The sequence below is a fragment of the Micropterus salmoides genome, unplaced genomic scaffold, assembly GCF_014851395.1.
Source record: "Micropterus salmoides isolate LMB-PRFRI ecotype aquatic unplaced genomic scaffold, ASM1485139v1 Ms_hic_scaffold_1, whole genome shotgun sequence".
NCBI classification, from domain to species: domain Eukaryota; kingdom Metazoa; phylum Chordata; class Actinopteri; order Centrarchiformes; family Centrarchidae; genus Micropterus; species Micropterus salmoides.
Genome location: NW_024040040.1, coordinates 15,171,121 through 15,187,922, shown reverse-complemented (window position 1 = coordinate 15,187,922; position 16,802 = coordinate 15,171,121). Strand labels below are relative to the sequence as shown.

The window sequence follows — 16,802 nt, the reverse complement described above, 5'->3', positions numbered from 1 at the left end:
TGAAATAAGACAGTTACGCTGTCATTCTGTGTGAAAGGGGCTAAAACTTACATTTTTATGTGTATTCCTGTATTGCAGAATGACAAATAAATGTACCTTTAACCTTGACAAACCTTTAACTTAGATTGCAGACAGATAAATGAAGAATCTGGCATTAACACAGTAACTATGGATACCATTTCTTTTTAGCACTACCCCTGCTCGAGCTCTGCACTTTGGAACCCAGCTGAGTTTAGTTTGCAGCTGCACATCATGTCGTCCTCCTCTATAATTTAGTAAAAAAGGGTTATCAGTCTCATGGTTCCCTACCAGGAAATGAAGTGTATCTGTGAGCAATATCCATGATGATGTACAAGTGCAGTTTAAGCCCCTGATGGCACATAAGTGATTACTATTAATGCATAAAGGACAAATGCATCCAGCACACATTGCATGTTAGGTTGTGTTATCTCGACATGTGACCCACTGTAATGTTGTTTTATCAGGTCTGTCTGTCTGTGCTGCAGGGCCCATGAACAAGACCTTTCAAAGAGACATGAGAGGGACCTGGGGGAGCTAAGTGTAGTCCATCACAGAGAAACACAAATCATGCTGGCTGACTTCAACAAGGCCCAGGAGGTCCTCAAAGACAAGATCTCTGCTCTACAAATACTGTAAGTCACAGAAATGTGTAATTAAGTCTTAGCATTTTTAACACAGTGTTGCCTCTTTTTCTGTCTCTGCTGGCAAAAATAATTGCTTTAATAATGTTATCTATCTACCTACCTTCTTTGCTTATATATATCATGTCTGTGTGTCCAGGCTGGAGGGGACGGAGGAGAAGTTAAGAAACCGAGAAAGCCGACCAGAAGACCTGCATGTTATAGCAGAGCTCAGAGAAATGGTCACGGAAAGAGAAGCTCTGGTCAAAAAGCTGGTGGTGAGTAGGCTGGGTGATATATCTGGGGGGGGGGTTTAGGATAGTTGGTATTGTAAAGAAAACTTTTACAGTGAGCAAAAAAGTCACACCCAAAGAAACCCAACTCCTTCTTGCATCATAATCCTTTTCTCAGATGGCCATGTGTACGTGCAGTATTTTAATCAGGTTTTTTTATTTTTAAACTGCAGTCACAGATATGGCTGGCTGATGTCACAACTACTGTTGGCAGACTTAGTCATCTGGGGTCGACAAAGTAATTTCAGTAAAAGTGCACTGCAGTAATCGGTGACATCAAAGATGGTTTCCCAGAGATAGGCTCACTCCACTGTTATGTTGTTGGCATTCAAAAAGATAGAAATAAACTCCACTGTGTATATAATGAATACTGTTTCCTATTCACTAATTTAAAAATGAGAAACGCATTTTCACCAACATATGGCTAAATCTTAGGGTCTTCATCAGTCTTCTGATAAATGATGAAGACAATGAGATGCAGTTAAAAGCCCTACAGATTTTCCATTATATGGCAGTGAAGTTGCCATTAAATTTCATCCTAGGTGGTATTAAAAAAGTCTTAAAAAGTCTTAAATTTAACTTGGAGAACCCTGGGAGTACCCTGAAAAAGCTAGTAAGCAAGACCTAGGGTTGAGATGATTTTGTGAAACTATGGCTAAATTCACTGCTTCGCTCTGTCTTCACGCACAACACTGACAAGCTTGTGGGGCAGCAGTGCGTGTTAGTTGTGCTAAAAGCCCTGTTCTGTACACTTTGCACACTTTCTGCTATTCTGCCACTCTGCAGACTTTGCTTAAGGGAGTAATCAACAATGCATTGTCTTGTGATGGTAAAACAGTGACGACAGTGAAGAGAAAACATTTAATTCTAAACACAAATGTCGCTAGCCAGCGCTATATATAACAAGTTGTCTTTTTTTATAAGGACGACAAGAAGTTCTACCAGTTGGAGTTGGTCAACAGAGAGACAGGGTTCAACAAGGTCTTCAATTCCAGTGCCAATGTTGGTGTAATCAACCCTCTTATCAAGGTGAGTGGTCTCAAACCCAAAAGCCCTTGTCAGTGTGAGTGGCAGGAATGTCGAGGATCATGTTGTGGTCCCCTTTGAGCTAAGTGGCCTCCAAACAACAAGCTGACAGGACAGCTAAACTCACAAAATGCCCACTCAACCAGGAATGTGTGAGGACTGTGTTCTCATATAAAATACTGCTGTGTATGACCAGTGGTTTGTTGTGTTTTATGCTGAATGCTCTCCATTGTTCTGCTCTTTTGGTTCACAATGTATACAGAGGATGTTTGCATCACACTCTTCAGTTGGATTTAGCAAACATACACTATATACAAGAGAATGAAAACCGTCATACACACAGCCAAAACAGACTTTTGTACACTTTTACTTCACCGAAGACTAAAGCTTCAAGTTCATATTTTCACCCTAAAGATCAGTGCCTCCAATTCACAAACGTATTCAATCACAATTTGTCATCAATGAAAAAAAGTGAGTGCAATCTCATTAGCAATCTGTGAGCATGCACACGCACACACACACAGGATCTTCTAATAGTACCACGGCAGCCATTGCATTCAGTATCCACCTTTATATACAGCTGCCAGATAAGGTTATTGATCATTATTGAAGGTAATAAAGGTAGCTGTCACTGTAATGTATCTACATTATATTTTTCTCTGTATTATATTAAAATTGATCTGCAGCAAAGCTCCAACCCTGCAGTGAGGGACACAGACAACAAACACATACTGTACTGCCATTGTGTCTTGTACTTAGCATCCTTCTTCTGTGCACACAGCTGTCAAACCTGCTGTTTGATCGCATGTAAATATGATGAAATTTCAGCATCACAACATCAGTGTTCTCCTTCTTCCTCATCATCATCATCATCATCATCATCATCATCATCATCATCATCATCATCATGATGAAAGTGTTGCTCAGTGTGGGTCGTCCTCAATTCCCTCACTTACACTTCTAAACTCCCATGAGCAGGCTTAGAAAATTTTTGACTTTGGCACCTCCTAGTGGAAGTATCGAGAAAGTCTCTGCAATACACATTACTTCCCTCCCAACAGATGTTTTGAGGCAAATTTTTTCATATACTGATTTTCTACCATTTTCAAGTTTTGCAAGATACATTGTATACCTCTGCTCACTACAAAATTAGTTACCAGCAACCTATAAATTGCAGGCTGGACAATGCTGTGCAATTGACAGTCTGATGACCCCAGAACTGCTACTTTCCAATCATAGTTTACAAACTGTAACTAGGCAGCAAGTTGTGGATTTCTCTACAAATTGAAGAGGTGTGCATGGGTCTGTAGTAAGAACTATACTTTATGAGACGAGTTTGGATGGTGGTTTCTCTTTTTTAAGCTTTTCCAAAAGCACAAGTAAAAGTTTAAGCACTGGATTAAACAGTGTTTTTATCTGTATCCAAGCTGCAATCGTTTGCACGTCCAGCTAACTACCTTCACAATTGCAGTAGTAGTAACCAAGGGATACTTCAATGCCAAGGAGCACCTCATTAGCTAACTACATTATTTTGTGGGGTTGCAGGGTGCATTCAAAAAAGCCCAGTATAGGAGTGGCACTCCCTCACTGTGTGGAAGCTACAATATCAGACTTTAGGCTAATGTTAGAGACTTTGTCCTGCCCTTTATTGGATTTGGGGCAGATTAGCCTCCAGCAACCTCATCTAAACTAACTGAGATAGCATTAGTTACTAAACACATTGGTTAGTCCTCTTCCTCAAATGAACAATAAATCATAAATTAAACTAAAAACTAGAACATAAAACTAGTTGGAGCCAGTGTTTTCAGCCAATTCAGAGTTGTAAATTAGCTTGCTTGCTAGCTTTGCTAGCTATCCCTGACTTGTTGAATCCTCATCCCTATGCAGCTCTACATTGCTGCGGTCCAGTACATGTTTGACTTCAAATACAAACAAGATATTTTGCATTGGAATGAGTGTTTCTATGGAAAGGCAAGAGTGAAGGAAAACTTGCCTTTGTTATATGGTCACGTCTGACTGTCATTCATTCCTCTAACACGTACTCACCTTCCCCAACCCTGCCTTTCTGTGTGTCTATAGTTAAAAACAGGCAGCCAATCAGATCAACGCTTCACCAGCTTTCCTAGCCAGTCAGCTCTCCGATTCGACAGCCCTCCCACCATCAGTCATGAAGAGGAGGGACAGGAGGCGGAGGAGGTAGGACCAGGAGGCCGCTTTGTGCCCCCTCACTCCCCCCTCCAGAGGTCCCTCCCCAGACGTAGGAAAGCCCTGCCACTGTTCAGCCCTCTTCGTCTTTCTCCTCTTCCTCAGCATCCTCCTCCTCCTCCTCCTTCTCCTCATCCTCCACATCATCCCATCATTCCAAGCCTTGCTCTTCCTCATGCTCCTCATCCTCAGGAAGCCCTGGTGCAGCATCAGGGCCAACAAAGCGTTAGGAGGTGAGAACTAATCTGACTTACTGCCACTGCTGCCCTCAGTTCACTTTCACTTCCCCTAATTCAGAGAATGAATTTGTGCCCCCACTGTCTGACTCTCTCACCTCACATCTTACAATCCCCTCCAGAAGTATTGGAACAGTAAGGCAAATTTCTTTGTTTTTGTTGTTCACTGAAGACATTTGGGTTTAAGATCAAAAGATGAGTATGAGACAAGAGTTCAGAATTTCAGCTCTCATGTTGTGGTTTTCACATCTAGATGTGTTAAACAACTCAGGACATATCACCCTTTGTTTGAACCCACCCATTTTTCAAGTGAGCAAAACTATTGGAACATGTGACTGACAGATGTTTCTTGTTGCCCAGGTGTTGCCTTTTAGGTTGATTGTCCAAACATTAAATAGCTCTGCAGGACTAGTCTAACTTTTCATCCTTGGTTCAAACCTATGAAGACGGCATTTCCTGTTAAAGAGGATAAACCAACATGAAAACCAGAGAGCTGTCTGTGGGAGAAAAGCAAGCCATTGTCATGCTGAGAAAAGAAGGAAAATCGACCAGAGCCATTGGACAAACTTTTGGCACAGCAAGCACAACAATTTGGAATGTCCTGAAAAAGAAAGAAACTACTGGTGTACTGAGCAACAGACGTCAAACAGGTCGGCCAAGGAAAAGAAAACAGTAGTTGATGACAGAAATATCGTGAGAGCTGTGAAGAAACCCCCCAAAACATCAGTAAGTGACATCACCAACGACCTCCACAGTGCAGGGGTGAAGGTATCACAATCCACTGTTGGAAGAAGACTCAGAGAGCAGAAATATAGAGGCCACACCAGAAGATGCAAACCACTCACCAGCAGGAAGAATCGGAAGGCCAGATTGAAATTTGCAAAGAAGTACAGAGATGAGCCACAAGAGTTCAGTAACACAATCTTATGGACTGATGAGACCAAGATTAATCTCTACCAAAGTGATGGAAAGGCCAAAGTGTGGAGAAAGAAAGGAACTGCTTATGATCCGAAGCATACGAGCTCATTTGTGAAGCATGGTGGAGGTAATGTCATGGCATGGCTGCTTCTGGAACAGGCTCATTAATATTTATTGATGATGTAACTGATGATGGTAGCAGCAGAATTAATTCAGAAGTGGACAGAAACATTTTGTCTGTCAATTTACGGAATTGAAATGCATTGAAAGTAATCGGGAGGAAGTTTATCATGCAGCAGGACAATGACCCAAAGCACACTGCCAACAAAACAATGGACTTCATCAGGGGAAAAAAGTGGAAGATTTTAGACTGGCCAAGTCAATCACCTGACCTTAACCCTGAGCATGCATTTCACCTCCTTAAGAGGAGACTGAAGGGAGAAACATCCCGAAACAAACAAGAACTGAAAGAAGCTGCGGTAAAAGCCTGGAATAGCATCACAAATGAAGAATGCAACATTTTGGTGATGTCGATGGGTCGCAGGCTTGAGGCAGTTATTGCAAGCAAGGGTTATGCCACCAAATATTAAATGTTATTTACTTTAAGGTTATTTGTTCCAATACTTTTGCTCAGATAAGAATGCTGTGGTCTAATACAAACGGTGATATGTCCTGAGTTGTTTAACACATCTAGATATGAATACCAGGAAATAAAAGCTCTTGTCTCGTACTCATCTTTTGATCTTAAACCCAAATGTCTTCAGTGAACAACAAAAACTAAGGAATTTGTCTTACTGTTCCAGTAGTTTTGCAGGGGACTGTAGTTTCCCTCCCTTCCATCCTCACCAGTCTTCCCCAAAACTGAAAAGGGGCTTATTTTTTTTATTGACATATATTGGCCTTCTGTCAAACATCAGATGTTTATTACCCACTTCTAATATGACAGGTTCATCCTTTTCTCTGCTCTTCAGGAATGAAAATCTGCATTAAAAGTAGCTGCAGTGTTGCAGCCACCTACTAGGCGAGCTATACATTACATAAATAGACATTAGTAGTCAACAGTTACATAGACACAAGTGTTAAAATACTCGTGCAAAGGTGGTCGTTAAATGTAACAAAGCACCATTCTTCATTAGTCTGAAAATTTGTATCTTAAATTAGTATCAGGGAATCTCTCGTAAACCATAAATTACACTGTAACTTCCAGAAAGCATGGTGCTACACTGCAAATGTTGTAAAACACGTAGTGATGTAGACGTCACACTACTTTTTGCCTAGTCACCTGGACTCCTGCATGGCTATTCTTCCATCAAATACCACAATTGAAATAAGTCTAATAAGATTTTTTAGGCAACTTATGTTTCTGTGGAATCTTTGGAGACACAACGATACCATCCGTCCAAATCAATTAATTAGGGGTTTCAGTGGAGAGTTTTTCTTGACCACACTACCATGAACACATATTTAGTATACATTTTGTCATGTTCACTTTTCTTCACCATGACACCTGCCACCACATGAAGCAGATAACCTTCGGTGCGTATATAACTAAAACATGGGTTTGGCCCACACTGTAAAATTGATTTCCTCAAATATTTTTGTCTGTGATGACACACAAAACATGGGAGATGAGATTTGTACTTGATGCTGTATGTGTTGTGTGTATGACACTAGACGAGCAAGAAGGTACCTTTCAACACGTTCTTGATGAGAGAACACGCTTTAACAAGGTTCAGTGTGTAATATTTCTGAGGATCTTGTGAGAGAAATGCAATATAAGATCCATAACTCTGTTTTCAGTGGTGTATAAAACCTTACATATTGAACAGTTATGTTTTTATTACCTTAGAATGAGCCATTTCTTTATACATAACCACGGGTCCCCTCTTCCATGGTCGCCATTTTGCGCCGCCACGTTTCGACAGTAGCCCAAAACGGACAAACAGCTGAGAGCGTACTTAATATTACACACTTAACCTTTAATAATAGAGTATCTTAAAGGTGCAGTGTGTAAGATTTAGTAGCATGTAGCGGTGAGGGTTGTGAATTGCAAAAAACTGTCTAGTCTATCACTCTATCACCCTTTCAAAGAGTGTAGGAGAGCTACAGAGGCTGACACAGCACCAAAGGGGTCGTCACGACAGCAGAGGGTCGCCATTCAAGAAATTAGGTTTCTTTAGGTAGATATATTAAGAAATTATATTTACTTAATTATTTAGTAAAATCAGATGTTATTGTGACTTGACCACTGACAGATAACTTGGAAAATGTAAGCCAAGAGTGTGAAACACTGTCACCGTTTCTGCACCACAGTCGATTATAAACCACACATTTGATAAAGTTTATACAAACATTGACAAGGGAAACATGTTACTTCTCTCTGTGATTATGGACCATCGCCAAAACTGCCCGCCAGCAATAATATCTGGCCCACAGCCATATTATGGTGTTTTGATAGCGGCTAATAATAAATAAATAAATACTTTGATAGAGGTGCTAAAACAGATCTCAGTGATGACAGCAACAGTTACTCAGATAATCACTTCATCTCTAGAGGTTTTGCCTGCAAAATAAAAGCGCGAGAAGCTTGTTTACTGTAATGCTTTACTTGAAGTTGAACTGAGAGCTTTTACTTTGAAATATTCTGAACGACATTAAAACAGTCTGTAGCCTGCTTGATACAACTCTGAAAGAGCCGTCCGAGAACGTGATTCCCCTCAGTGTCCACTGCATGGAGATACTTGGGAAATGAAAAAGGCTCCGGAGGTTGAAAGATGCAGATCAAACACAGGAACACACACACAGCAGCACATGCCGTAATGTGAACCTGAAAAACAGTCGCTGCAGAATCCATTTGTTGAAGAGCGAAAACAAATGATCTAGAGGTGGGATCGACACACGACCTTTGAGATGAGAGGCCAGCGCTTTAACGACTGAGCAATCCAAACACCATAACAATCGTTTTCAACATTATCTGTCTTATATTCTCACTCATCATCTAATGTATAAAAAAAACAGTAACTTATTTGCCGACCCCTGCTGTATATTATTACTTCTTCTTCGAACGTACCTACATATTCATGTGTCTACACTGCCTGAATTCTATCAGAAGTAGAACAAGAAGAACGTAATGACGAAATGTGCTGTGTAGCGCTGTTTGTCCGTTTTCAGCTACTGTAGAAACATGACGGCGCAACAAGGCAATGTCCATGGAAGAGGGGACGCGGTTTTGTAGATATAAATGGCTCATTCTAAGGTACTTCATTCATTATGTAAGGTCTTTATGCACCACTGAAAACATAGTTATGGATATTATTGTCATGATCTGAGAGTCTGAGTTTAGTTCCATGTCCTTAGTTCATGTTTTGGTATTCATTCCTGGTCCTTGTTTGTATTATTGTGATTTGGTCTCCTCTGTGTTCTAGTTCTGTATTCTCGTTTAGGTTCTGGTTCTTTGTAACTTGCGTGTGTTTCTGTCTTCTTGGTTATTCACTCTGCCCCATGTCTGCTTGTCTAGTGTTCTCTCTGTTTCCCCCTGCTGTCTCTCTGCCTGCCTGCTTGTCTCTCTGTCTCTGCCTCGTTAGCCCTGATCCCGCTCACCTGTGTTGCTCCCGCCCCGCTCGTTAGTCCCTGTGTATATGTATGCCTGCTTGTCTCTCCAGTCTTTGAGTGTTCCTGCCTGTTCCTTTGTCTTCCTTGTTCTGGATTATTCCCTGTGTTTTGGATCGCCTTGTGTTCTGGAGTACCTTTGTTGGACTTTGCCTCGAGCTTCTTGTAAGCCTGTTTAAGTTAGTTTTTTGAATTAATAAACATTTTTGAACTGCAACCGCCTTGCCATTGTCTGCATTTGGGTCCTCGCCCCAGTCCGTGACAATTATATTGCCTTTCTGTCAGTAGATCCTCAGAAATATTACACATTGAACCTTTAAGTAGCTCTAAAACTCAGCTGCTTGTTACTCAAAAAATACAACAATTAATTGTTTTGTTTTGTTCTTACCTTTTGGTGTGAGAAAAAGGAATAGGATTTAAAGGTTTTACTTTTGTTCTCTGATTCGTGCTATTTTAATTTAGGCCTCAGCCAGTAGTGGGATTACCAAATTTTCATTTCTCAGAACGCTGCGGTCTTACTCCACTTGTTCAGGGTCAACGGAGAAATATAATGAAGATATAATCCCTTTTTGATTCATTATGCTTTAACATATTTCCCTTTTGGATGGAACTATCACACAATGTCAGACTGAATCGTCTTTGAAACATCCTCTAAATTCTCGCTGTCATCCCTGTTTATGTTTGCTTATAAAAATGAGCCAACGCTGAAACTTTGCACTTCAATAAGTCTCAATGGGACATCAATCTCTTGAGTGACTCAAAGAAAAAATTACTTATTTAAAAGCACTGCAGTAACTTAAAAGTGCAAGTTGCAAATATGAAACTTGTGCGATAGCGCTTTTGTTCTCCCAGCAAAAAAGGCAGTGGACACAGTAAAAGAGGAGATGAAGGAGGGCTGCTTGCTGCAAGCAGGGATTAAAAAATACTGGGAGGTCTGCCGCTGGAAAGCGTAAACTGCAAACCAACTAGTTAGTTTGAATTTTAGATGTTTGTTCAGAGAAGAAAACACTGTTGTCTCTTTTTTGTAGTTGTCTTTTTCTTTGTAGTGTTTTTGAATTGAGAGGAGGAAATGTTTATCTCTCCAAGGCTTCGTCCCGTCTGGGTTTTTTGTCTGTTTCAACCTCAAAAACTGAGCTGCATCTTAAAATACAATTGTAGCCAGTTTTGTTACTTATTATATTTGTTTAAATGTATAAAAAATCAGTACCATAATACCTGATGCCAAACGCAAAACACTTGGAGTCTCATAAGGTCAAACAGTACTCCACCAATTTAGCATTGCACTCCTATAACAGTGTCAGATGTGCGATAGACAGTTTCAATAAAAAGAAAAACTGAATTTATGCATCAGACTCCACGCATTCGTCTTCCCTGTCAAAACCAACCAACCAAAACTCGAGGCAGTTTCCGCTGACTTTGCTCTTTGGAGCGAAACTGTGTTTTGAGTTCCAAAATAAGGACCAGCACAGAAAATGCAACTGACATTGAACATGTAGCTAAGGCTAGCTAAGGCTTAGGCTACCAACATGGATATAATAGCAGTCCCGCCCTCACAAATTTGTATAAATATAGGCTGTTCTGCTTCTTCTCTGTATGTTTGAAAAACACCTCATTTATGTCTTTTAAGTCCAATGAACATAACCCGGTCCATTTTGAAAATAAGTCCTTATATTTTATATATATATATAAATTCACACATATATAACATGCACACTGGCACCCTCCCTAATTTAGAAAGTAGAATTCATGCTCTGACCAACATTTATTTATACAAACATAGTAAACTTTATCTAAAAATGAATTGACATTGTATGTTCTCGGGGTGTTTGTAAGAGTTATTTTAAATGAACCATCTCAACTTTGCTTGATGAACGTCTGAGGACTGAAACGTTGTTAATTAAGTCTATCACAAGTGATGGACAGTGTGCAAGATTCTTTGGTTTTCATGATAGAGTTCAGTTTTACCAATTACATTTTCTTATTCTCAGGGATGTTGACAGCCTAGATTTCCTTATAGTAAGAAGGCCCTCCCACAAAGGCCTAATTAAGTGGAGATGTGAACATATGTGTGAATGGTTGTCAATCTGCATTTGTCAGACCTGTGATAGACTTGTTCAGGGTGTTGCCGAATGTAAGATCCATCCATCCATCCATCCATCGTCAGCCACTTATCCTGCGTACAGGGTCAAGGGGGGGCTGGAGCCTATCCCAGCTGAAATTGGGTGAAAGGCGGGGTACACCCTGGACAGGTCACCAGTCCATTGCAGGCTGATTGTAAGATAAATATATTAAATGGATGGATGGAAGTTCACTAGTTGCTGGTTATGGTTTGTTTCCAAGCTTCTCCTGTGCATGTGTCAAAGTGTCCTTGTATGTGGGGGGAAAACAAGTCCCGGTAAGGTCATGTAAAATCATCAGACAGTCTCCAACTTGCATCCCGGATTGTGGACATCACACCAGCCTTCATGCGTTTGGCATCAATTTCAAGCACTCACTGCATCTCCCTGATTACACTCTGGCACTGCTGCTGCCCACGAGGGGATCTGATTGTACATATCTGAATGTAATTGCAGTCTCTTCCTTCCCATCATTTTAACAGATCCTTTTTTTCTTTCCCTTTCTCAGCCTTCCTGAGGCCAGCGCCACAACGCCATCAGACCTGAGAGGAATGGAGGCAGGAAAAAGCAAAGAATTCGTTCCAAAAGAAGAGGAGCTGTACGCCCAGTACTTCTCTTTCTGACCGGCAAAAATATAAATCCCCATTCTGTCAAAAAATTAAGTTATGGGACAGAGAGCTAAAGTTAGTCAGCGATCAAACTGCAGGCTTTGAAAGTCATTTGGGCGACATTAATATCTAACTGCTTATCACAGCACTCCCATCAGTCATGCGCAGTACTGAGATTCCAGTGTGATTGCAACCTTAGGGCTTCCATACATGGTGAGCACAATGAGCAGTGTGGCTTGTCGGTGCATCATCATGAACGTGTGCATGGTAGCAGGAGGTGAGGCCATATACAAACAGTAGTTGTCTTCCGTCTCCTTATTTATAACGTGCAATTGTGCAAAACATGACAATTGTATGAGCTGTAAAGCTGCTAAAGTGAACTTCATTACCTGTGAATTTTAATTTTGTAAGTAAGACCCAAAAGTAGAAGTATAAATGTAGAATAGAGGAGGTATTGGAAGAATGGGATAAGATTGCATTTTAATGAAGACGAAGAAATCTGATGTCCACCTACAGTAATTGCTTGACACAGAGGAGAAATATTAGTTTTATGCTTGTGGGGACAAATCAAATTGTAGTTCACTGATAAAAAGTTTTATTAAGCTTTATTTTGTAACGTCATCAAATTTAAGATTAGGGCTGTATTAATGGTCTTCAGAAGAGATGGCAGAAATATTTTACTTTTGTTTATACTTTCCAATCAGCATAAATAGCATTGCACTCACCAAGTTAACTGCTGAGATATGGGAACATGGTGACAATGCTGAAAAAGAAGTTTGTTGGGTCAGGAAACACAGTCAGACGAACAGTAAAATGTGCTCTCCTTGCTTCAGCCTTGACCCTACTGGCCTGACCGAAGCAATGCAACCACAGTTTTCCAAAAATAGGGAGAGATTATTGAAGTGAATTAATTAAATGAATTTTAAGTATAATCAATCAATAACAATTTGAAGGTCTATTTTTCAACCTAACATTTCAGACCATATGAGAGGCAGTATAGCTCCTACTGACGTTTCAGTTGTACGTAAAACTGTCTGGCCATGTTCCCAGATCTCAGCAATTGCTTTGGTGAATAAAAGGTTTAACTGATAGAAATGATGGCCAAAACGTCCAAAATAACACCCAAGTTGTAATCAGTCTGAATGATCCTTAGTAGCCACTGTCAGTAAATACATTCTCAAACCTCCATGAAGTAATTTGCAATGAGTATACAGTGTGACACTAGTAACACACCGTAGATATAAGAGGATATGGTTTTTTTTTGTACATCAACGTGTCTTACAAGCTGTGCTTTGAAAGTTCAGCCAGGACAAAGTGATTCTTGCCTTGATGCTCGTCTTTAGTCTTTCATGCTGTGGCCCCATCTGCCGTGTAAATACAAACATGTATGTGAGGGAAAAGGACAGAGCTAGTTGCTGATTCTGGTTGTTTTTTTGGCCTCTACAGTGCGACTAACTGCAGTATACCACAATAACGACACCAGCAAAAAAAGAAAATAGCCTAACTTTAGCTTGCTGTCCCAGTGCTTTGACTGTGTACATATAGTATATGTTTGAAAGTCATTTTCAGATCTCTGAGCTAGCTGAGGGGTGCTTGATTTACCAATCATGACAACCCAGTCTCAGGAGGGGAAACATCAAGAGAAATTAAATCAAGCTCCCCTCATATTTTTATTATTCCAGTATTTATAATGTAACAAGCTACTGTTTTTCTACGGTCTGTTTGTGATGCCAGGGGACGAGAGACAAAAAGGGAAAGAGTTCAGTCACCCAAATGTAGAATTTGATTGACTCCCAGGAACTTTTTTAATGCCAAGGAGTGTTTCGTCAAACACTTAATTTCATTACAAGCTAGGAGTTTGTGTCGGTGACAGAACTCTTTTGCTTCATGTCTCTGCTTGTGGACCAGGCCATAGAGCATGTGAAAACAGAAACACTATCATAATGCTGCTGTCACTCACTTGACATTCTCATATCTCCGGTTTTTGGTGTACTGTCTTTTTTTAACTTGACTTCAAAGTTTACATAGTTCTTGTGCTGCGTAATGTTCATGACCTGAAGGTCTATGAAGTCCATAAAGTAACCTGTACAGTTTCCAAACTGCATGGCCGTCATCAGCCTGAAAGAGACTCTCAAACTGACACCCCCGGAGTCAATTCAACAGCAACACAAACATACTCCATTACTTTACAGCGTCAATCGATGCTCGTCTTCCATAACAGAATCAACCGAGGCCTTGATGGTTCAGGAAGTGTTTGTATTGTATTGGTTGAATTCGTGGATCATACAATATATTAGACGCACCATAAAAATGCAATCCAATACAATCGAAAGAAGCAAAGCATTGAATCACTTCCTCTCTGATAAAGTCTCAACAAATATTAACCCCTTTGTTGCTGGACTCTTGTATTGGATTGCATTAGACTGTTATGTCTTATGTGTTTTTTTTTTCATCCAGTCCCTGTAGATATTTCCCAGAAGCACCTTTTACATGGTATAATAGTAAAAATACCTACTAAATATGTACAAAAAATACATAAATGAATTCATTTATTTTTTTACATTTAGGTCCAAAATCAACCTAACTTTTGCATTCTTGTTTTTAGAGGAACAGTGCCACATTTTGGAAATTAATGTGTCTTTGCTCTCTAACCCAGAGCCACATGAGAAGATTGATATTATTTTCATTACAGAGTAACCGCAACAACGATCTTCAGCACACTCTATTTAGGTTCATACAAGCTTTCAGTCATAGACCTTTTTGAACTGAATGAGAGAACACTACTAAATATAGATATACTGTACATATGTATCCCTCACACAAGATCATACTTAAGGGTATTATAGTCTTATAGCATGTATTGAAAAACAAAAATGGAGGATAGGAGATGTATGAGACAAAGGCTTATTCACTTTCTTGCTTCTGAGAGTTAGACGAGATGGTCGATTCCTCTCATGTCTGCATGGTAAAGACTGGAGCTAGTAGACAGTTAGCTTACCATAGCATAAATACTGAATGCTGAAACGGCTAACCTGGCCCTGTCTAATGTTAACAAAAGCCACCTATAAGCACAGGGTGCTATTTCTTGGCCTCACATGGTCTCTGCTGGCTGCCTGACAGTTTGTGCTAAGCTAAGTTGACCATCTTTTGGTTTTAGCTTCATCATTAACATACAGACATTAGAGTGGTATTGAGCTTCTCCTCTAACTCTCCACAAGAAAGCAAGTATGTTGTTTTTCACACTCTGTTTTTGGACTGTATATATTATTATAATGTTTCCGTTTTTGCTTCATATCACTTATCTTCTATATAAGATGACTACAGTACCCTTGAATATGATCATGTGTCAAGGATACACTTTTGGCATGAAGGTTAATTACTATATGTACACTTCAGTGCTCTTACTTTCTGTTTACCTTGTGTGCTTGTAGAAAGTCTCTGACCGAAAGCTTGTCTGTAATTACAGTGTGCACATCCTAGTGTGTGGAAACTAATATTAATCTTCTCATCTGGCTGCGGATAAGATGACAATCCAGCATATTTCTCAAAATGAACTAAACCTGTTTTGTCAAAATGAAAAACACTTCCTGAAACCAGGTTGAGAAAGGACCTCTAGCAGACATGTCTGTATTTGTGTCATATGGGAGAGACAGTAAAAATTTGCCATCACATAAAGAATTTGAAAGTAAATATCTTTGTAGACTTCTTGTTGATTGCCTGAAGTCTGAAACAGCTGCGGTCACGTTCACAGACGTCTATCTATAAAACACAGTTTGTAAAAGGATACAGCAAAATTGTCACGACATTCTAATGTCCAGCTGTCCCCTTATGACACGAATGCAGCATAATTGACATTGGAGCTTTAGTTATATGCTGCATGTCATCAACGCTGATATATGAAGAATATTAAATTGTTTATTTGTATATATTGACATGTAATGTGACAAACCCCAGCAAAGACAATGGACCAATAAATACAGTTCTCTCTGGGATCGCAGCCCCGACACTGAACCACAGTTGGTTCGTTCCTCCATGCGCACTGTGAAGATTATATTTATTCAATGACTATGTTAAATGTTGACATTCAAGCTTAGACTTCTCAGACGAGGCAGAAGTCTTGTTTCTTTTTATTTTTTTTTCTTAATAACACATTTTCTCACAATCACATCCAATTTTACTGCCATTCCTTTTATTCCCCTTCTGATGATTTCACCTATTTGTCTTCTAAAAACAAGTCTACATGATATTGAGGAGCTCTTACCGTCATATTGCATGAGCTTCATCAGCAGATTGAGTTTGATGATTTGATAACACACGTCCGGGCAAACTCCATCTCCTGGCAAAGATTAGAAAGCTCCAGCTACTAAATGGATGCAGTGTTGAGATTGTTTATTACGTTTTCTAGTTTGAAATGGCAAAAATTAAGAATAATTTATCTGTTTTTTCGTTATGCTTTTACATGCTCAGATTGCATTGGTTGATATGATTTAATACATGTTTTTTATCTGTGCCACACCGGACTGGACTGTTTTAAAGGAGAATACCACTCCGTTAAAAGGTTTCTTGGAGCCTGCCTCTTGTGGTCATATCAACTATTGTTTCTCAACAACTGACAGAGGAAACATCTGGCATCAGCAGGTCATCCGTGAACCATAGAAACTGCAGCTTATTAAAACATTTATTGTCTGTTAAGTTTTTTTTCAATATGATACGATATGCTGATCAGGGCTTGGTTCATTTCACTTTCAACTCAGTTTTTTCCAAACTTTAAAAAATTTTGAAAAACTTTAAGAAAAGATTGCGGCATCTAAACATTTTAAGAAATAAAGTGAAATTGTAAATGTTTTGCAGTTTATATTTTGAGTTGAAAGTGATTTGATGTCACCCTTGTGACTTATCATTTAATGATGTCTGTCTTGCCATTTTGAAGTAAAATATATAACAATTACAGCAACAACAATATTTATTTATATTTATATCTTATTTCTGTTGTATGTCATGGAACAGTAAAATTATGATTGTGAGATAAAGACTTTTGTCGTGCTCCTTTTAGTGTGTATGTGTGTGAGTAAGGAGTGTTATGTTATAGTATTTAGATTATTATATCATTACAAACTAGCTAAATCATTTAACTTGCTGTTTTATTTAT

The 16,802-nt window shown here is 39.5% G+C and overlaps 1 protein-coding gene across 4 annotated transcripts in view; it reads left to right on the top strand.

The window, feature by feature from the left end:
* Positions 1–16,683, top strand: part of LOC119903464 (protein FAM184A-like) — a 64,879-nt gene extending 48,196 nt beyond the window's left edge. For 2 of the 4 annotated variants that reach the window (XM_038719696.1, XM_038719679.1), the window contains 4 exons: positions 486–653; positions 802–919; positions 1,859–1,963; positions 11,554–16,683. In XM_038719696.1, coding sequence (XP_038575624.1) covers positions 486–653; positions 802–919; positions 1,859–1,963; positions 11,554–11,562 — 400 coding nt within the window. In that variant the 3' untranslated portion in view covers positions 11,563–16,683. Of the gene's footprint in view, positions 1–485; positions 654–801; positions 920–1,858; positions 1,964–4,039; positions 4,399–11,553 lie in introns of all 4 variants that reach the window. The other 2 variants (XM_038719703.1, XM_038719688.1) reach the window with 2 other exon arrangements.
* Positions 16,684–16,802: the final 119 nt, after the last annotated feature.